This window comes from Elephantulus edwardii, unplaced genomic scaffold (assembly GCF_000299155.1).
Source record: "Elephantulus edwardii isolate Elephantulus edwardi_28Jun2011 unplaced genomic scaffold, EleEdw1.0 scaffold00014, whole genome shotgun sequence".
NCBI lineage: Eukaryota > Metazoa > Chordata > Mammalia > Macroscelidea > Macroscelididae > Elephantulus > Elephantulus edwardii.
Genome location: NW_006399764.1, coordinates 28565548 through 28587653, shown reverse-complemented (window position 1 = coordinate 28587653; position 22106 = coordinate 28565548). Strand labels below are relative to the sequence as shown.

The following is a 22106-nucleotide window of genomic DNA, read 5'->3' as shown; positions in this document are numbered from 1 at the left end:
CTTCCTCAGGTTTAGAAGACGACGTTTGAAAACCAGACAGTATTCCTTGAAATGGTCTCCACCGCTTGTTAGCTAAATCATCACACAGTCCCTTTTTCTGTTTCCTGCATGGATGTCAGAGGTTTGTCTGTAAAAAGGACATACTAGTATGTGTCTTAAAGATCTGTTTTCCATGTTGGATGCTATATTTTAGTTAAGGAGTTGGTCACATAGTGACAGCCCTCAGAATATCAGTAGCCTTCAACCTCTCATCACCACATTTCTTCTGAAACATTCATTCATTCTGCTCTTTGGCACTGTGGGAAGCATTTCGCTTCTCTGAGGCTTTACTTTCAGCCTTCAGAAGCATCGCTCTTTCTTATTTTCCACTCAAGAAACCATGTTTTACCTAGTAATTCAAACTACCTTCTCCACCAACACCTTCACAACATACGAAAACATTTCATGAACTTCCACATGACATAATCTATAGTCTTAGGTTCCTTTGATTATGAAAATACTCTGCACTGACGGATTTAAAGACTCCCTTGCCATAACTCCGGAGTCCCCAAGGCGTCTAAGACTTGACTGTGAGGAACCCTGACCTCAATCAAGAATCAGTATCTTTAGATTGGAATGTCACGCTGGCTCTTCCTGCAAAGGCCCTCGGGCCGGCACTCATAACCAAGCCTCTTACCTCGCCCATGACCGCTATGGGGGTCTCGCCGGTCGCCTGGGCAACGCGATGCTCCACCAGGTAGAACATGTACTCGTCGTAGAGGAGGCGGATCAGGTGGAAGGAGCCGAAGCTAGCAGCACTGCGTAAGGTTAAGTCCCGGATCACCATCGAACTGGTCAAGAGAAAAGACGTGAGCAGCCAGTCAGTAACGAGGGGTGCAGACCATCCCACTCTACCTCTCAGAAGCAGCTGAGGACCTATCGTGCTGGGGTAGCCCCAAAATTGGCCATGAAACAGTTTTATTATTGAAAGTCCACGGCTCAACTGGTTTAAACTGGTAATCCCCACTGCAGCTTGATCCTTGTCACAGCTAAGCAGGTCTGCACTGGGAAATGCTGGCCTCTCAGAGAGGAGTCTGCAGACTCTTCGAAAGCCACACAGAGTGGAGATTCTCAAAGGTTGGGAGCTCGGCACCTTTTTAGCAAAAGCAACTCAAGTCAAAATCCTACTGAGGGTGGGTTATCACTGACCACCTCTCAGTGGAAACGATTTCTGGAGAAAACGTGTGTTTGTGCCAGGCCGAAGCCACACGGTCATGTTACACCATGTTCCCCGGGTGGCAATGCAGAGAGTCCTTGAGAAGACGCAAGCATTCCTTCAAGACTCGGTGGGAGGCAAATTTAGCAGGTGATTCCCACTTTCTTACTCTTCCTTTCAAAAATTAGTGTTATTTCCCACTAACGAAGTCTAATCAATCCACTTAAGAAGTCCTACCTTTCAAAAATGTAAACATTTTAGGGACATATGAATGGGTATTCTTGTCATTACAGAAAGCCAGAGTGAAGGCTGCATAGTGGAGTGGACTTGGGGGGAGGGATTGCATAACAATGAAACACGTTCTCTTTTTCAAGGAGAGTAAACTGGGGGGGAGGGGATGGGTAAGGAGAAAAGTGTACAATGAATGACTTGAAACACTGAATCTCTGTAAATGTTCATTAAAATTATTTTTTAAAAAAATTATAAAATGGAAACATGAAGGCTAAACTCTGAATAGTCTTATTATTGCGGTACAAATAATAAACTCTATTACAGAGAAAACAAAATTCTGGCCTCACTAATGGTAGAGCACTAAGTGAATCATTAACCCTCAATGCTGTCAGGTGCCACCAAGCCTGCCCTTACGTATGACAGAAGACACACTGCTCAGGCCTGCGCCACGCTCAGTCATGGCCGCACGGAGATTCTCTTCATTCATCTGCCAAAGGAACGTGACGAATCCTGTTCACAACTGCATGTAACCCTATGCCTGCCCTTCTTAAAATCAAGTGATGCACCTCTATTTGTGAAAATAATGAATCTGAATATAACAGTGGTTTGAAACAATTCCCATCTCTATGAAAAATTAAAAAAAGAGCAAAAGCAGAAACACAAAAAGTAGCAACAAAATATCACATCATTTCTACCCAATCTAACCATCTGATCATGTACGCAGGAGCAGAATTTGTGGTCCTAACCGTACCTCTCCTGTTGACGACAGTCAGTAAATATTTAAAGTATAGCCCAGAGAAGACATATGGCGAATAGATACACAAAAATGCAATTGATCTGGTTTAAAATGTAAAGAAATGCAAATTAAAGTTAAAAAAAAATAAATCAAACCCACAGCCAACAAGTTAGCTGTCCCTCACAGCCACCTTCCACTGAGTGTCCAGGCCTGACATCTTTATAGGAAAGGTCAGCTGTTCTTTCTATCACAGAAAAGCTGGTGGACTCAAACCTCTGACCTTTTGGTTAGTAGTACAACATGTAATGCATTATGCCACGAGAACTCCTTAAAGCTGTTGTTGATTGCCATTGAGTTGAGCACGACTAACACCGATTCTATGAACAAAAGGCCTGAAGCCCCTCTGCAACTATTGACATTTAATCAAGGTTCACAGAGTTAGATAGTATAGATCATCTGTCATAATCTAATAGGGAGTTCTGGTAGCTTAGAGGGAAGGAGTTGTGCTCGAAACCAAACGACAGTCTGTTTAAATGCACCAACTGCTTTGTGGGAGAAAGATGGACAATCTCCTCCCATGCAATTAATTTACAGCCTCTGAAACCCTGCTGGACAGTCAGCTATGAGATGGTTCCACTCCAGTGCCACATAACAACAACAACACACTGTATTATCAACGGTGAAGAACCTGGCGTTGAAGAGAGTAGGGAAGCCAACTTTTAGTTACCATTTCTCTAAGTATAACATCACGGAAGTCTTGTGGAAAGCAATTTGGCAACATCTGCCAACATTTGAAATGTTCAAATCTTTTGGCCTAATGACTATCATTCTGGAAATTTATGAAATTGAGTCAAGATAGTTTTACTGGTTGTGCTAATGAGACACTAGAGTGTAAAATGAAACAGCGATTAGTAGGCTGTTGCCTAAATAAATGACGGTGGATTCATATATGGTTTTAATGGATAGCTTAAAAATAAGGTATCGATTAAACAAATAAAATGAGGCTGAAATTCACGGAAAGATGCCAGTGATAAAATATTAGGCCACAGAAGCAAAAAAGGTATTAGGAGCCCACTTACTTAACATTCCCTTTCCAGTTTTTATTCAGTGCTAATCCTAAATAAATGGGACTGGTTAATACTTTATTATTAACACCGAGATACAGCACATCTCATTAAGACAGTATTAGTCATCCTAAATAGCTCCCTTCCCTTTTATCTGAAACTATCTGAAGAATTCTATGTACTTTCATAAAACGATTTTCATAATATCCCAAATATCACTCTCTAAACTCTTAAGAAGAAAAAAAAGAATATTTTAATAATTTATTACACATACACATCATGCAATATTAGGAGTTATCAAAATGTATGCTTCTGAAGACGTTTAATAATAAATATCCAAGTTGAAATATTAAACTATAAAGGTCAAGGGAAAATGCAGACAATAAAAATGGGACAAAGAACTAGTTCTCAATTTTCTATAAATTAAAAGCAAGCATTTGACTGGTAGTTAATTCTGGGTAGTAAAATTATGAATGATTGAAGTTTGCTCTTTGCATATGCTTTATATTTTCCAAAGTGAGCATATATTAATTTTATAATCAGAAAAAATATTTGTTTGAAAAGATGATAATCATTGAGATAGCAAAGAAGTAATTCTGGGTGGGTCAACTGAATGTCAATGAATTCTTGCAGGGATAAATCTTAACATAGAATGAGCAAAAAGAAAGAGTTCTTTCTTTATTCTTTCTAAATTCAAATTTCAGGCTCAGTGTTTCCTTAAAAGAAAAAACTGAAATAATGTACATGTACAATAAGAATGCTGTTAAGGCTGCATGTAGAAGACACTGTGATGTTCTTTCTCAGTTTGGGGGCTACAGTTGAATAAACTTTTAAATTATTTCTTCAAAGGAGAACATCTTTACTTAATAACATGATGGAGTTTTGCATAATATACTTGAGTTTGTAAATATGTATTTATTGATGTGATCTTTGTGAGAAATGCTAAGTCTTTTAGTATATTGTAAAATGGGCAGGAACTAAATTATAGTTTGTATTGTGTACTGCATAATAACTGGTAGCATTATAAAAATGCTAAGTCAGTTTATTCGTTTTCCATTTAGTTTTTTTGTTTGTTTTTTTCCCTGTGTTTTTTGTTGTTGTTGTTGTTCATCCCCCTCCACCCCGCCCCCTCCTTGTTGTGTACCATTGAATTGGATCCGCCGGCACAGGAGGAGATTGTTCCTCCTTCTCCAGTAGAGAGCTTCTGGTGGATTCAAACCGTGCGTCTCTGGGATTGCAGTGCAGCTCCTTGCCACTAGGCCACCAGAGCTCCCTTTTGTATGTTTATTTGGAAAGTTTTAGGGTCTTTTGAAAATACAAGTACAATTCTCATGCCCCAGTTTTTTACCCCCAGAGCAGCATACTATACACTCTGCTGCATTTCTCCCCCAAACAAGCTCTATCTCGTATCTCTTTCTGAATCAGTACATAACACATTTCCTCATTCTTTTATCCCCCTACTAGTCATCTATTTCTACAATTCACATTTAGCTTTTCAACAGATATTTACTGTATCCCTGTTTTACACCAAGGTCTTGTTCTAGAACAACAGAATAAAAATCTCATTGTTATCAAGTTGGAACCGACTCACAGCTGACCCTCCCTCAGCTTTGGGAAGCTGTAAACCACAGGGTGGAGCCTGTCCATCCTCCTCTTGGAACTGTGGGCGCCTTGGGGTTGGCAGCCCAATCCCCTATGGACCGCAACAGGTCAGACAGAACGTGGTTTTAACAGAACTCACTCTGAACCAACAGTTCCTCTTACTCTTGGAGGCTGGTGTGTGCCGAGGCCCTGGAAGCTATGCCACCGGCAGTTTGACTATTTAACACTAACAGGGTGACCCAGGGCGGGCAGGCTTCAGCAGAACTTTCAGACTGAGACCAGGGAGAAAGGTTTAACAAGCTAATTGCAAAAGTTAAATAACAAAAACACTGAAAAATGAACCCCACCTCACTCCCACCCCCACCCCAGCTGCCGAGTTGGGAAGCGCTCTAGATACACAGTGACCACATGTGGACTCAAAAATGCACAGGTCACAAGGAGGACTGAGTGGTACTGTGTTCTGTCATGCCTGGGGTCACTGTGGTAGGTGCAAACTCCATAGCAACCAGCAACAAAACAATATTCTCCTGGGCCTTAAACTGATGAGCCACCAGGTAGAAATAAAATGTAAAATCAGACAGTAATTAATGCTTGGTGAGGAAGATATCAACCAGGCAGAGAGAAGCTGGAGTAGGGGGGTGCAGGGGGGAGTGAGGGATGCAGGCAGGAGGGGTATAGGGGAGAGTGAAGGGTATAGGCGGGAGTGAGGGGTGCAGGCTGAGTGAGGGGCACAGGTTGGAGTGAGGGGTGCAAGCTGGAGTGAGGGGTGCAGGTTGGAGTGAGGGGAACAGGTTGGAGCGAGGGGTGCAGGCGGAGTGAGGAGTGCAGGTGGGAGTGAGGGGTGCAGGTGGGAGTGAGGGGTGCAGGCAGGAGAGAGTGGCACAGGCCAAAGTGAGGGGTGCAGACGGGAGTGAGGGGAGTAGGTGGGAGTGAGGGGAGTAGGCGGGAGTGAGGGGTGCAGGTGAAGTACCTTCTGAGGAGACATCTCGGGTAGACTAAAGGAAGCCCAGGAGCTACAGGTGACAAGTGTTCTGGAGGGTTGGACCCAGAGCTGTGCTGGATGGACAAGGGAGTCACTGGACCGAGAGGAACTTGTACCACAACCACAAGAGCTTTGGATTTTCTGTTGTTGCTCTGGCTTCTTAAGACAATCAATCAGTTTGAGATTTGTCCACGTTGTACAGGTGTTGGGCGCCAAGGGGCCAATTCTGACTCAAGTCTTAGGGTTTTATTCATAATATTTTGGAAATTTTAGATAGATACTCATTCTCTTCTAGTTTAAAATCAAGATATAATTCTAAATTTTGTTGGAAAATGAAAAAAGAAAACCCACCAAAAAAGTCCTGACCTTCAATTATAAAATCTGGTTATTTTTCAGGTACTGATAGGCATGTCAGGGAATTCCGAGTGCAAGTTTAGAAAAGAGTCAGCTGAATTAGATTGTTAATGCATGTCTACTTTATTCTCTCTGTGCTGGACCTTTGTCCTACATGCTAAGGATTAAATGACACAATTAACAGTTTAATTGGACGCCCATTGTCCGACTCAGGCTTTGTAAAGTATGTTGCAAAATTGACTCTGCTGAATTGCATGTTGCTAAGTTACGGTGAATTCAACTCCTTTTAAAATCAGAATTGTAAACATTAATTATTTTATGATGGATGAAAAATGCCTTTGTCTATTTATCTTTCTAACTCGTGGGTGGAAACTGAAGCAGACACCCTAACACATGCTGCCCAGCCTGCCTCTCCTGCACCCGAGGATGTCCCCACCGCTTCTCAGAAGGGCGGGCAGAGGACCACAGCTGCCGCCCCCAGCTGACCGCCCCCAGCTGACCACCCCCAGCTTGGAAGAATCACAAAGTGACCAGGTGTCGGCAAAGGACTCCTTGCTGCTTTCAAATCTTGGTGTCAAACTTCCCATTTAAAAGGGGGTTAGGTGGAGGATGCTTTGAGGAATGTTCTGGTCTCCACAGAGCACACAACTGAGAAATGGCCCGCATCCCTTCTCCACTTCTGCCCCAGAAAGGTGGTGATGTTTGTCTACCTCCCAGGGCCATTCAAGGGCAGGTGAGCAGAGGAGAGCGCCACCTCTGGGGGAGAGGGAGCGTGCAGCACTACCTAGGAGCTGCTGTCAGTCTGTGCCAGTCATTTGGAGTGCATTCCAGGCAGATGAAGACACCCGGAACCTTAGGTGACAGGAGACAGTCGCACAAGGGGTCTGTGTGTGTGAGTCTGTGCCAGTCATTTGGAGTGCATTCCAGGCAGACGAAGACACCCAGAACCTTAGATGACAGGAGACAGTCGCACAAGTGGTCTCTGTGTGTGACTGCCCAAGTCTTAGGACAATGTGAAACCACTTGAGGGGGGGAAGAATCTCTAAAATCTAATTCTGTTTCTCTGATACTTTGTGAAGCCTTTCTGAGTAAAAATAATAAACATCACTGAGATTTGAAAGACTTTTGCTTTTGCAAGGATTCAGTGGTCCATTGGCTACAGCAGCTAACCAAAAGGTTGGTGGTTCGAATTCACCAACCGCTCTGCAGGAGAAAGGTGAGACAGTCTGCTTCTAACAGCCTCACACGCCACGGCAGCCACACTACTGTGTCCTATGGGAGTTGGAATTCAGTTGACGGCTGTGGATTTCTTACATGCACCTGTTACTGGGAGTCCTCGTGGCTTCTCATCAAGTGGCTGGTGGTTTGCATCCCGCAACCACACCACAGGAGAGAGACTGGCAGCCTGTGTCTACGGGGCAGCTGTACCATGTCGAAGAGCTGCCGTGAGGATTCACTTGACGGCAGTGGGCTCAGCTTTGGGGTTTCTGTGTCTGAGTCACTCACTTTGCCTCCAGCAGGCGGTCTGCATCTGTCTGGCTATGTCTTCCCAGCTGTGGCCCTGAGCTGCACACTGCCCAGGCTCTTTGAAATGAAAATAACCACAAGAGTGCCTAATAATAACAAGCCAATTATCCCCAACACAGGCAGGACAGAGGGCAGACAAGTGATGATCTATTGGGTTTTTGTATCTGCAGAGACCAAGAGATACGAGGAGTTAATTTTCACCGCTTTCAGGATACCTGCAACAGATCGCTGCGGAGGTGAGGGCTCCAGGAGTGTATTTCTTAAAAGGATATCAATTCAACATAGGAAAAAAGAAAAAGATGACAGGAAGGAGTAAGGGTAAGTCAGACACAGACAACATAGGAAGCAGTAGAGAGAAATCCTTTTCTTCTCGACACGGCCTGTGGCAGACGTGCACAGCACCACCACCTAGCAGGGCTTCTGCCACTATGTTGGCATGCCTGAACCTCTATGGACTCTTGGGAGGTAAGGCTGGGGGAATGGATGCATACAAATCAACTCCGAAGCAAATGACAGAATATCTGAAATGATCTTAAATGTCACTAAATGAAAACTTTGAATTCGGCTAACTCTGGTGGTCTAGTGGGCTTATGGAGCTGTGCTGCCCACCTAAAGGTACACAGTTCAGATCCACCAGCTGTTCTTCAGGACAAAGATGGTCAATCCCCGTCTGTGCAATTTTATGGCCTCTGAAAACCCTCTGGAGCATCAGCTATGGGTCGGTTCCACCTTGACTGCATACACCACCACCACTGCTACCCACCACCACCACCTCCACCACGTCCACCACCACCTCCACCACATCCACCACCACCACCACTGCCACCACCACCACCGCCACCACTAACACCACCACCACCACCACCACCACCGCCAACTACGGCGGGTGATGCTGCTTGGATGAACACCGCAGCACTGTTTCCAGAGTCTGTCCACCCCCGAGATTAAGGGCTCTTCACCTGTTGCTCACATACTTCTCGCGAACACCCTGACCCAGCACTGGCTTCGAGGAAGCACACCTGTGGGCCCAGAGGCAGCACTTTAACAAGGCGTGTTCCAAATCACGTGGAGTGAAGATGCTTTACAGGAACGAGGACTCAGAGTCGTTCCACCACAAAATGCAACACACAATATGAGCAGCAAGACGGGGGAGAATTTCCTTCACCCCTGGGACCCTGAGCTGGACACCAGACAGCTATTTCCATGAGGCAAGGGTCAAGGAAATACCTTTAATGAAATATAACAACAAGGGTGCCTTTACCTAAAAAGCCCCCCCAAAACAACAACAAACTAGCAAAAATGTCAGCTCCCACTAGAACAAGTGCTCTGTGCCTGTAAGTCACTTCTGACGCATGACGTGTGTCAGGGGACAACAGCCATGCAGGGTGTTTCCTAGGCTGTAATCTAAATGGGGGCAGACCGCCGGGCCTTTTACCTACGGAGCTACGTACGGGCTGACTTCAAACCATGAATCTCTAGGTTAGTGGCTGAGCACTCGATCGCACTTCTTAGAATGTGCTGTAGTTGATGGCCGTCGAGTCGAGCATGACTCACAGCGATCCTGTGAATAAAAGGCCTGAAGCTTTTCTACAACTATCGTCATTTCTCAAAGTTCATAGAGTTTCCAGAGGCATGTTGTTTAGGAAGTGGATGCCAAGTTAAAAATCTAACTTAAATACAGGAAATGGAAGCTCCACTTGTAAATTCCAACCACTTTCTACATGGAACAAATGTCAGCTTGCACAGGTTTGTTTTGAAACTTTGTGGAAAACCTCCAGTCACGGGTCTGTCCCAACACCTGCTATGACCACTTCATGTTCTGACTACCTTGGAGATACAGGTCCGAATGCAGACTCCTCAGAGTGAAGCAACTGTGACAGTAAACTGAGACGTGCGGCATTTTTGGTCTCCGAGTGCACAGACATGTGACGTTCACACTCTACTGTAGTCTATCAGGCACGCAGCAACATTATGAGAAAGTCTGAAACACTGGGAAGACCAAAATGTGACACACAGACAAAGTGAGCATTTGTTGTAGGAAAAATGGTACCAAAAGGCTTGCTCAAGACAGAGCTGCAGTAAACCTTCAATTTGTAAAAAATGTGGCACTTGTCAAGTATAAGCAGCTGAGGGCTGCCTGGAATCAGAGCGCCCTGCTCTTCTGGGGACTTCTATGTCCACAACAATCTACGTGTCTGTCTACAAGAACACAGTAACAAAGCGATGATTCATACTTCCAATAAGCTATGCTACTCACTCTTGGTTCTTTTCTTTTATTCTTTTCCTTTTTCCACCCCCAGATGCAGCCATTTTCAGAGACCTTAATGATCTTACTTATCCTTTAGGGTCATACCATGGCTTTAGTCTTATCAGCTTTAAAAAGAAGGTTCTTATACTGGTTATGAATTAGAAACATCAGGAGGGTTTTCTGGAGAAAAACATTACCAGCCTGACTGTCCCATTTCTCATCTTTCTTCCCTGACCCCAAGACTCTGATTCAAGTGGTCAAGGGACACACTTAGGATTTCCCCCCCCACTTCCCTGATATGCAGCCCTGTTTGAAAAACAGCGGCAACTGATGAAGCCAGGAAACTCACTAGGCAGGTCTGCGCATGCCTCAGGATCTCCTGAGGGCTGGGCTGACAACACATTTGCGGGCTCAGCTTTTATCTGACTCAGGTGGGCCTGGGGAAGTGACCCGACCTTCTGACAGGTCTTCCAACAGGTCTCGAGCAGAAGCATGATGGCACTGGTCCAGGGGCCATGCGCTGAGAATTGACAAAAACAAGGGTGGTGCTGAGACCTCAAGAAAACAGCTTAGAAAGGATGTGTTTACAAGAGGGAGGGCTGCAGGCCTTGTTCCCGTGTGGCTGAGTGTGTTACCTCGAATGGGCTCAGAGATGCTGCCCCCTGATCCCTCTTTCCCTAGCAGAAAGATGATGTCCATAAGTCTGGGGCAACTCCAGGTGGAGTTGGGTGACACAGACTACAGGAGTTTCTCTTTACTCCTGTGACTTCTGAGAAGCACATGCACAGAAGCATCGGTGCAGAACGGGAGACAGAACGCGATACCTGTAGAAGGACCACTTGAGCAGGAACTGTCTGGCGGCTTTGGGGAAGCTGGGCCTGCCTTCGTAGGGTTTGAGAGCCTGCATCATCACGTTGTCCAGCCAGGCGGCCCACTGCTCCAGGGTGCTCTGCTGCTGAAGGGTCATCTTGAAGTCTGTCTCTAGTCTCTGGACCATGTTGTCGTCACACTGGCACACCCAGGAAGCCTGCTCCTGGGACAGCACACAGAGAGCAAAGGACAAGTTCAACTCAGCATCTGAAGGGCAGCACACAGCCCGCGCACCAGTGGGAAATGACCCTGCAAAACTCAGGCAGTGACGGCGAACACAGAACAAGCAACTGCTGGTGGAGGAAGCCAGCGCCTTCTATGACTCTACTGCTGCTGGCTGTTGTTGAGTCAGCCCTGGCTTCAGAGGAACCTACACGAGCGGGGACCGAACTGCCGAGCTCCAGCGTTCTCGGGGGCTGACTCTGGAAGGACCCCCCAGGCCTTAGCTCCTAGTCTGTCTTGGCACAGAGGCTCATCTTCAGCCTGTCCAGCATCACAGGAACCTGGCCAGGCTCAGTGCAGGCAGGCAGCGGCTGTGTGTGAGGAACGTTTGTGCTCTCCCCTGAACTACACTGCCTCCTTCATAAACACAGTCGTCGTAGCTAGGTGCTATCAAGGTGCTTCCAACACTCAGCAACCCTGAATACAACAGAGCAATATGGTGTTTGGTCCTGCACCACGCTTCCCAAACTCTGCTGTGCTTGGATATAACCACTCTCTCAACTCATCTCATTTTAGAAGTTTCATATCTAAGAGAACCACCTTATTTTAAATAACGTTTTAGAGGTTTAAGATACACTTCCAAGGAGCTCGGCCAGTGCAGTGGTAAGGGATTTAGTGGCTGTTAACTGAAAAGTCAGGAGTTCAAACCCACCAGAAGGTAGAAATTATGAAACAATATTAACATTACACATCATTAAAATTTGCTGAAGAGGATGTAAAAAAACAGTCGTAGCTGTGTATATTACTAGGGAATCATCAGAAATTCAAGCTGCATTCAGTGGAGGACATGGAACGAAGGATATCATTACAGACGTCTATTTGGCTGAAAACAGAAAATCTCAATTAAGTTTACCTGTGTTTTACTGACTGTGCAAAAGCATCTGACTGTAGAGAAAACAAATCACAGATCATATTGCAGAGCAGGAAAACTCTAGAACACTTAGCTGTGTTCATGCAGTACTTATAGATCGGGAAGCGGTTGTATGAACAGAACAAGGGGACACTGCATGGCTTAGAACCAGACAAGGTGTGTTTCAGCCGTGTACGTTCTCACCATACTCATTTGGTCTGTACGCTGAAAAGCAATCCGAGAAGCTTGACTATATGAAGAGGAGTGTTGGCTTCAGGATTACAGGAAGACTCATCAACAACCTGCAATATGCAAATGACACAACTTTCTTCGCTAAAAACGACCTGCAGCACTTACTATGAAGAGCAAAGACTAACTACGGTCTCCAATTAGGATTCTGCTTCAACATAAAGTGACCAAAGTCCTATACCCAGGTCAATAAGGAGCATCATGATAAACACAAAAAATAATAGAGGTCGTCAAGGATTTTATTTGATTTGGACCCACAATCAATGCTCATGGAAGCAGCAATCAAGAAATCAGAAGACATACTGCACTGGCAAGCGTACTCCCAAAGACCTCTTCAAAGTGTTCAAAGTGAAGACGTCGCTTTGAGGACTAGGACGCATCTGATTCAAGACATGAGCTTTTCAACTGCCTCAGATACACATTTAAGGAGCTCTAGTGGCTTAGCGGTAAGGAACTGTGCTGCAAATGCAAAGGTACATGGTTCGAATCTACCCATTTCTCTCTGAAAGAAAGATGGGTAATCTCCTTCCACACGATTTACTGCTCCTGAAAACATCCTGCAGGGTCAGCTTTGGGTGGGTTCTGACTTCAGCACATGGTACACAACAACATATGCATTTCAAAGTGGACAGTGAATAAGAAAGACAAGGAATAATTGATTCCTTCATATCGTCATGTTGGCTAAGAGTAGTGAGCATATCATAGACTGCCAAAAAAATAAACAAATGCATCTTAGACGTACAACCAAAAGGGATCTTAGAAGTGAGGCTGGTGGTTCGTCTCATGCACTTCGGACATGTCAGGAGGGACTAGTCCCTTGACAAGGACATTGTGCTTGGTCAAGTAGATGGTCATAAAAAATGAGCAAGACCGTGAAAGAGGTGAGCTGGCACGGTGGTGGATGCAGTAACTGGGTCAGAGCTAACGACACTGGTGAGGCTGACACAGCACACCGCACTGCTGCGTTCTATTCCACACGGGGTCGCTGTGAATCAGAAAACAATTCACCAGCCCCTCACACTGCTGTTCACAGGGTTGTTGTTGTTCACTGTGAGTCGGACTCAACTCCATGGAAACAACAACAGCAGCCCCTCACACTACCACCGCTACAGCACTCATCTCTTCGCTCATTCAGGTACATGACAAAGTGAGGTGTTACAACAAGCAAGCCTGGTTTTACTACAGTAGAAAGTCTTTGTGAAAGATTGAAAATACATGACCAGCGAAGACAGAGGGACACCTGGACATCAAGTATACAGTCCTTTTTTTCCTTTGAGTTTTCATTTTTACTCAGTCCTCAACAGTTCTCTCTTTTCTCCCCCGTCAGATACAATATTACAGCCAATTCATCTGACAGGATTTAGGATAAGTCAGCCTGAATAAACAGAGCCAACTGTCCCAAGGCAGTTCCTCCAGATTAAAACAGAAACAAATGTGAGGAACAAGCTTCGCTGCGTGAGTTTTATGGACTGGGAATGAGAATCTCAAGGGCTATCACAGCAGAGAGATAAATGCAAATGTGTTCACAGAACTTGAAAACAGCCACCATCACCACCAAGCACCACCAAAACACGTCTGAGAAAATACAGAGATGCTACCTGCCAAGAAATGTGATTACTGCAATTTCGCCTCTGGTTCTGGTTGGGAAAATTCATGCTTGGTAACAGCAAGGAAAATAAGAAGTTTTAAGACCACTTCCCAGTGGTGGTCACAAGTTTTATGATGTTTCCAGCATTATGTTGAATTTTTTAAGATTAAAAACACAAACTGCTCTCTCAAGGTTAAGACAGAATAAACTGGATTTATTACTTGCCTGAGAGTCAAAAGACACTGTACTGCAGGACTTGAATCAGCCAAGGTGACCTCAGACAATATTGAATCTTAATTGGTTTAATATGCCAAGTGTAAAATTAGAGAAACAAATTTTAACAAGAATTCTGAGCTGAGGCTGTCTCCAGAGAGTTTTGAAGATGAGCAACTTTTGGGGAAATAAAACCAAAACAAAACATAGGTGGGTATGTGTATATTATCCTCTACAGCTTTCGATCTGTATGTTCTCAAAGGGTGAGTTTATCCAAATTGGCAATTTCTACTTCCAGGCACACAATTACTTAATCCTGACTCTCCAGCCTCTATTCTCATCCTGCAGACCTTCCTTGTTCAAGGGACATCTGACGCCGCTGGCTCTTCAAGTGGAAAGTCCTCCAGTCAATTGAGTTCATTGTCTTAGGGAGACCGGCTGTTTTTGTCTTTAGAATGTCCTCTGTGGACATGATCCAGTTATCTTCCCTCTCTTTCATTTATCAGAAATCTCTTCAGATTTCACCTCCTAAATATAAACTTTAAGTTCACAAAAATTCGATTATAGAAAAAATGGAAGATATAAATAAAAAAAATTAAGAACTCCTAAAACAGCAACATGAAGAGCTAAGTATGACATGCTGATGTCTAAAGGCTTTATATTACTCAGAGGTTTTATACAAGCTTATGTACATGTAAATATGTAAAGTAAATGAGATCATATTATGCACATGACCAGACATTCTACTGTGTTTCATTTAACAATATGCCTCATTTTCTTGCTTATTGATTATCTCATAGTGTGTGTTCAGAATCACAGTAAAAAGAACCCCTGCTGTTGGACTATTCTATGTATTATTGCTGGACTTCTGGGCAGAATGAATGCCAAGGATTATGTTAAATGACTCAATGTGCCTTTTTTGATCAACAACCATTGTTTACATAATTGATCCCATACCGTCAGCACGGATGTTGGTTGCCATTTTTTCAAGATCATGAATGGTGCCTTTTAATTATGTCTTTCTTGCGTTTTTACTTTCTGACATTTACGGACAGATTTATTTAAAAGGGAGATTAAAATTTAAAAATATATACTGTTAAATGATATTAAGAAATTTTGTATCAACTTATACTCTGGGTCAAGAGAAATACCAGCATCGAAGCTGAGTGAGGTGGGGTCTTGCTTCAGATTTTGGGTTGTTCATTCATAAGGAAGACAAAAAGGTGACAGATATTGGGGAGAATTTCATTTCTCATCATAAAACTCAAACTCAGTATTTACTCAGAACTTAGCTTTTGGACAAAGAAGATGATAACCCAAAACCTAAGAGGACATTTTTCTGATTTTTTAAAACTATATTACACTTTATTCATCCATTTACTTTCCCTACCCACTAGTTTTAAGATTGTAAATGTATTAATTATAAGCATTCTCTTGTAAAAGGAATTTGGATATTTCAGTTCTGCAGCTGAAAATGCAAAGGATGAATATTAAAAGAGATTCCTACAAATAAATGATATCCAAGTGATAAGGTATCAAGAGCTTTGAAATCAGAATGAATGTTAAGTATAGAAACACAAGCACAAGTCTACACAGTGATGAATCAGGGTGTCAGGCTGGTCCATATAAAGTCGTTTAACCCAAAATGTAGAGGAAATGCTATTTCTTTACAGATAAAGAAAAAGTCAGCAAACAGCACCATAGTAAAGTTACCAATGCAATAATACAAAACCCCAATTATACCACAATAGAAAATGTCTTTGAATGTTGGTAGCAAGAAGGAAGGATTGAGTAAGGGAAGAATGAAGGGGTGAAAGAAAATTTAAGATTACCCGGAAAGGAACTTGGTAGTATTTTTACATTCTTGAGGATGTTGAGAAATAATGCCATGTATAACTTCTTTTTTTTTTTAACAGAAATCCCCTTATCACAAATGCATACTGGTGTATGGCCTGTCTACTGGTAAGTCTTGCTGAGGATAATCGTGCAGAACAGAGATAACGGACAGTGGCAGTGAAGAACAGCACAGGGCGGTAAGGAGAAACGGGAGGCAGAAGGCTGGACAAAGTGGACAGTCTCCAACAAAACGGGAAAGTGGGAGCTTCAGAGGGGACCTCTCTGAGGCCACCAAGAAAGAGGCTGGTCATTGAGTGGGCAGCGTTGTGAGCAGAGAAACGTAAGGGAGAATCCAGGGCACTGCACTGTGCTCGTGGGACCTCCGGGAAAGGCAGAGCCTTTGGAGGAGAAGCTGTCGCCAGGCGGGTTTGAGAACTGAGAGCTCGCTTGGTGCTGGATCACTAAGGGAGAGTGCGTTGTCATCAAGCCCATCTGACTCATGGCAGATGGATGTGTGTCACAGCGGTGCTCCACTACCTCCTCACCACCTCGCGGTCTGGAAGCAGACCACCAGCTGGCCAAGTTGAGGTCAGCAGCGGAGCACTTCTTAACCACTCAGGGCATGCTCTCAGGGAGCAAGGACACCTTCCGAGTTGGGTGGAAGATGTAGCAGAACAGAGTCGACCATTTGTATGAAAGACGCTCTCAAGATTGGTGTTTGAGCAAAGAATTATTCATGAGTGCAAGTCCTTCACAGGACCACAGGCACATGGACAAAAAGAATCTTAGCTGAAAACTTAAAATCTCCACTTGGTGCTGTTAGAAATTATTGTCAAAATCATCTTCTGTTTAAGAAAAAAAAAACCTAAACAAAACTAAACTGACTCCCACTGAGTCAGTACTGACCTAGGTGTGATGTTTGACCGAGCTTCCAAGGCTACAGATTTTCCTGAGCTTAAGTCACTTCTCAAAATGAAATCCTGCCTTAAAAATGTAACTTTTCCTAAGGTGGTTTTGTTTTTTTTTTATCCTTCTGGAATTGAGTTAGTTTATTCAGCATAATGCTCTTCAGTCCAACACAAGTTAGGTTAATAATTTCATACTGATTTACATACAAAGTTCATAACACTGTTTTTCATTTCAGACCTTTCCCCTTTCTTCTATCCATGAAACTGTGCGACCTGTGTTTAAGCTTCCCCCCACCCCCAGCCATGGATTCTGTACATGTTCTATAATAGTGGTTCTATAAAGTATTTATCTATATGAGACTGAGTTAGTTCACTTAGCATAATGCTCTCTAGTCTCTCCCAAGTTAGGGAATGGTTTACAGAATCATTGCTCCTGCATGCTACATAGTATTCCATCATGTGAATGTACCAAAATTTCTCAATTCATTCCATTGCAATTGGGCATTAGGGCTGTTTCCATGTTCTTACTATGGTGAAAAATACTGCTATGGACATTGGTGAACAAGTCTCTGTTTGTGTCTCAACTCTCATTTTCTCAGAGTATATTCCAAGCAGTGGAACAGTGGGTCATATGGAATTTCTTGTCCAGATTTTAGAGAAAACACTGAACTGCCTTCCAAAGTGGTTGTACTCCTAAAGTGTTTTTAAACTGATCTTTTCAGAATGAAGGTTTGATATAACCATTACAGCATTGATTTTAATACACTATGAACATTCAATATTCTCATGATCAACAGTCGATGGAAATTTCTTGGAAAATGTGAGTCAGTGGCTCTGGAAACCTGAGACAACTTGACGTTTGTTTGCATGCATGCATGCATTGTGTATATATCTGTGTAAATACACAGAAAACTTTCTAGACATCAGAGCCTGAAGGTAATCCACGAAGGCCAGAACCCTCTTTCGGAAGTCGCCCTCCGTGCGCTGGACCGATAGGGGACTGCAACAAAGGCTCTCACACAGCGGCAGCTGTGAGGACGTACGGGGTCAGGCAGCGTCTGCTGCATGCCCGGCCACCAGGAGCTGGAAGACTGACTCCACAGCACTCGGCAGCAACAAGGTCCCGCATTCCCCAAAATAGATGACACTCTGAGTGTAACTTTGCAGTGTATTTTAAATGATGAAACTAAACCAGAATGACAAATTCAAGCATCTGGAGGATGGAGTCGTTTCTAATAGGCTTACCTTAAAGCTATGGTATCGTTTCTTTATAACAACGATGTTGAGATATAATTTACACATTATACACTTCACCCATTCTAGGATATTCAGAGTCATGCATCCATAACTACACCTGACTTCAGAACATTGTCATTATCTCCAAAAGAAGCTCTCCAACCACAGGCCCCCTTCCCCTCCAGGCCTCTCTCTAGAGCTTCACCTCCTCTGGACATCTCCTATACACGCCATCATTCAATAGCTGCTCTTTTGTGGCTAGCTTTTTTTCACCAAGCATTGTCTGTTTTCAAAGTTCATCCACATTGGGGCATGCATCTGTACTTTCTTTTTCAATTAGCAAATAATATTTCCACTGTCTGACTACGCTTTCAGTTGCTGATACACTTCACTTGTTGATGACGACTTGCATTGTTTTACTTTCTGGCTAACGTGAGCAAAGCTCTGATGAATATGAACACACGGGTTTTTCTGTGGACGCCTGTTTTCACTTTCCTTGGGTATGTACCAAAGAGATGAACTGCTGAGTCATATGCTAAGTAGTGCTGCCAACCCAAGGACATGCAGTTTGAACCCACTAGTTGGTCTGTGTGGCAAGGATGTGCCATTTCCTCCCAGGCGATTTACAGCCTCTGAAAACCAGCTGGAGGGTCGGCTAGGAGTCAGTTTCGACTCCATGGCACACAACAACAAGACTGTCACTGAAACGGCCTGACACAGTGACCGCAGGGATGGGCTTCAACAGCAGGGGCGGTGAGGATGCCCCATTCACAGGGTTGAGAGACAAGCTGTAGTTAATGACTTAACAACTCTCTTCAAGTGTCAGAAAAAACATTTCTGATCCTGGATCCAGAAGGCCATTCTGTGTGGTATCTGTTACAGCAACACTAAGAAACAGAGCCAGTCCCTGTCCGTGAAAGGCATGCTCTGAAGGAGGGCCGGTTACCTGGACATTGGCAAAGTCAACGCGGTTGAGGTCATTGAGCATCTGGTTGATTTGTGACGTGTTCTGGAGCACTGCGCGGGCTGCCTGGGCCAGGTGATTGAGCGATGTGTATCTTCGCAGAGTCTGGGCAAAGGCACTTACAGCGGCGACCTGCAAAGAAGCCGGGTCACGTTGGGGGGGTGGTTTCTGCCCGTGGATGGGAGAGGCCTCTGTGGGGCGAGCCCTTCCTGTGCCAAGGCGAAAGAGCGTCCCTTCGGTGAGAGAACTGAGCTGCAAGTTACAGCATATGACTCTCTACACCGAGGACTTTTTCCTTCTGAGTGGGCTGAGGTCAAGGCTAAAACAAACACCCACACACTGTGGCATCGCGGTGCAGCATTAATTAAACCAGACTTGTGAAGGAACCACCCACCATAGGCAGCAATGACTTTCTTTAAGGAAGCAGAAACAGCTTTCTTTTTTTTTTTTCACTAAGACCATCAGCTTAAACTAGACAAATACATTTTCTTTTTATTTTAACATTCCTACTTTGTTAGCTGGGTTTAAAAAAAAACCCAAGGGTTTTTAGAGTGCAGCTGTTAAGATTCGTTCTTGTTCTCTTTACATCACAGAAATGGGTAATTCTGAGGTGAAACGGGAGAGTTCTTGGCCTTTAGTAGGAAATATATACTAAAGTTATCAGAGAAAGTTTGAGAGCTTTGTTGGAATCTGAGTTTCTATAAAAGAGGCCTACCGCTGTCCCCCTGCTGTCCGCACCCAGAAAGGCTGACCTGGACGGTGGGTCATAGCAGTGTCCTCTCCACCAGCTTCCAGTCAGGGTTGGCCCGTGAAAGGCCCCACCGTGACACCGAGGACGGAGAGAGTGGCCAAAGCCTTTGTTCCTCAAGACCTCCTCTCTCTGTAAGCTGTGGCATAGCCTGCTTCCCTTCCTGAGGCTGCGTGCTGGGTGAAGGAGAGCACACTAAGGGCCCCCCCAGTCCCCTTACTAGTCCTGGGGTGCCATCACTCCTTGGCTTAAATTGTTCACATCTTGGAGAACAGACCTTCCTAAACCCTTCTCAGTGCTTTGGATGTGCCATTAGCTTACTGATAGGACCCCGGATGAGCCAAGATAGGTGAAAAGGTGGTAAAGATAATAGAAAAAAGAATAAAAGTCTAGGTAAATAGCGACATTTCCTCACCTCATGGAAACGTGCTACATGTATTCAGACTCTCTTATCTCATTGTGTGAGGGCGGAACTAACTCCTCGCTGTCTCGCCCTAAGGCTACAGATCCAAGGAGCCTGCCATCTTCATCCAGAGGAGCTGAGGGTGGACTTGAACCGCCAGCGAAGCTCTATCGTCCCTTCAGCAGCACAACCACCTCCGGGCTAGGCCACCAGCGGCCCCTGCGGCACGGACTCGTCTTGCTAGCGAGCACTGTCCCGTATTCACACACAGGAGGGGAAGACCCTCTGTGAGGTGGATTGATTCAGTGACTGGGGTAATTGGGATGAGTCTATCAGAGACGGTGAGATTGACACAGGACAGAGCAGAGTTTAGGGCTGTTGTACAAAGGGTTGCTATGAGTCGCAAGCGACTCAACGGCACATAACAACAACAACAACACTGTGTTTGGCTGTTGAAAGTATTTAACAAGCAAGTGACGGGACTCAGCTGTAAAGATGGTCTGACTCGAACACTGGGCTCTTGTAAGCTTTTTCTAGGTCAGAGAACAAATTGATGATGCAACTTAAAAGAATTTTGGGGGGCAGTGAGTTTGTTAGTGGTAGAGGAGCAACTAGAGAAACGGAGGTAAAGAACAGTTGCACGGCTAGAAGGATGTGAGGTACGACATGGGATCGTGGCCACACATGCTGCTGAATTAGTGAACGCTCTGATGTATATTCTCAAGAACAACAACAAAAATCACAACCCAGCAAGCGACTGATGGCTCAGTCTGCGGGGGGAGGCGTGGGGTTTCACAGGGCAGGAGATACTTTCTTTATTTTTTTCAGGGAAGAACAATTTTTATTGAGGAATTGGGGGGGAAAAGCCCCTCCCAAGAAGACACGTTCTTGATGATGAGATATCAGGAGTAGCGGAAGATGGGAAGCTAACATACCCTCCCTGGAGACATGGCATGTCCTTCCTTCCACTCTGGTCCGTATCAAGCAAGCACATACTGCATGCTAGGGACCATAAAGCACCTTCCACATATTATCTTGTTTAAGTTAATTAATAATCCTATTAGACAAGCATTGATTTAAAGAGGTTAAGTGCCTTGCTCAAGGTTGCATACAACTCCTTGGTAGTCATGGGATTTGAACCCAGTACACGGATCCCAACAGTCACAGCGTTAACCCAGCTGTGTTGCTTCTGCTGTCAAGACAGGCTGTCATCACTGGTTTAGTGCCCAGCTGGTAAGCGGCTGTGTATCAGGCAGAGAGGAGCAGAAGGGACTCTGCACTGTGTAAGTCATGGCCAAGGCTGAGTGGGATGGGACCACATGCATTCTGAAGAACTGGAAAGGCCTCCTCTGGAAGTGTCCATTGCCTATCATGTCCTTGGTGAGCCCACATTTATGGAACTCTCTAGAACCTTTGTTCCAAACAGAACTTTGAGTGATGATGGAAATGCTCAATGTATGTGCTGTCCTGTGGGGTCACTGCTAGCCACTCTAGGCAGCGGAGTATTTGACATGTAGCCTATGACTAAGGAACTACAATGAATTTTAATTTATAAATTTATTTAATTTATAAATTTTAATTTAAACAGCTAAGTGCCACAGAGTGCATGCTTCGATGAAATGCTCTTTTGGGGGCTTAGAATCAATTTTTAAACTTTGAACCAAAAGCAAAGAAAAGTGGGAGCTACTTATGTTCCCCTAGAGAACTGTCAGGAACAAGAGGGCCAATCTACAAATTGGCCCCAATTTGAAAACCAGGGTAGGTAGCTGAAGTCCGAGAATGGCGAGTCCCTGGAAAAAGCCACAAATGGGATTCCTGGCAACAGAAGCTGGACAGAGTGAGCTCAATCCTGCCAGGAGAGTATGTTCATGGATGACTCTAAAGGTATATGGCTGGAGGAGGAGGGGAAGAAGTTCAGGATTCTCTCCTGGAATTTTCTGCACTTCTGACAGATACCAATTAGGTAGGAGAGGGTTGCTAACTTGAAGAAATGATTATTTGATTCACAAAGGCATTCCCCAGTGTTCAAAAATATAAGCCATCTTGAAAAGCAAAAGAACTGCAATTTATCTAAACTTTG

At 44.4% G+C, this 22106-nt stretch overlaps 1 protein-coding gene across 1 annotated transcript in view; it reads right to left on the bottom strand.

Annotated features, from left to right (window-relative positions):
• RFX3 (regulatory factor X, 3 (influences HLA class II expression)) overlaps nucleotides 1-22106 on the bottom strand; it is a 174290-nt gene that overhangs the window by 23331 nt on the left and 128853 nt on the right. The window contains exons 12-14 of the mRNA XM_006881317.1: nucleotides 18858-19007; nucleotides 10764-10972; nucleotides 677-830 (exon numbers count right to left, since the gene is read on the bottom strand). Of these exons, the coding sequence (XP_006881379.1) occupies nucleotides 677-830; nucleotides 10764-10972; nucleotides 18858-19007 (513 nt within the window). The remainder of the gene's footprint in view (nucleotides 1-676; nucleotides 831-10763; nucleotides 10973-18857; nucleotides 19008-22106) is intronic.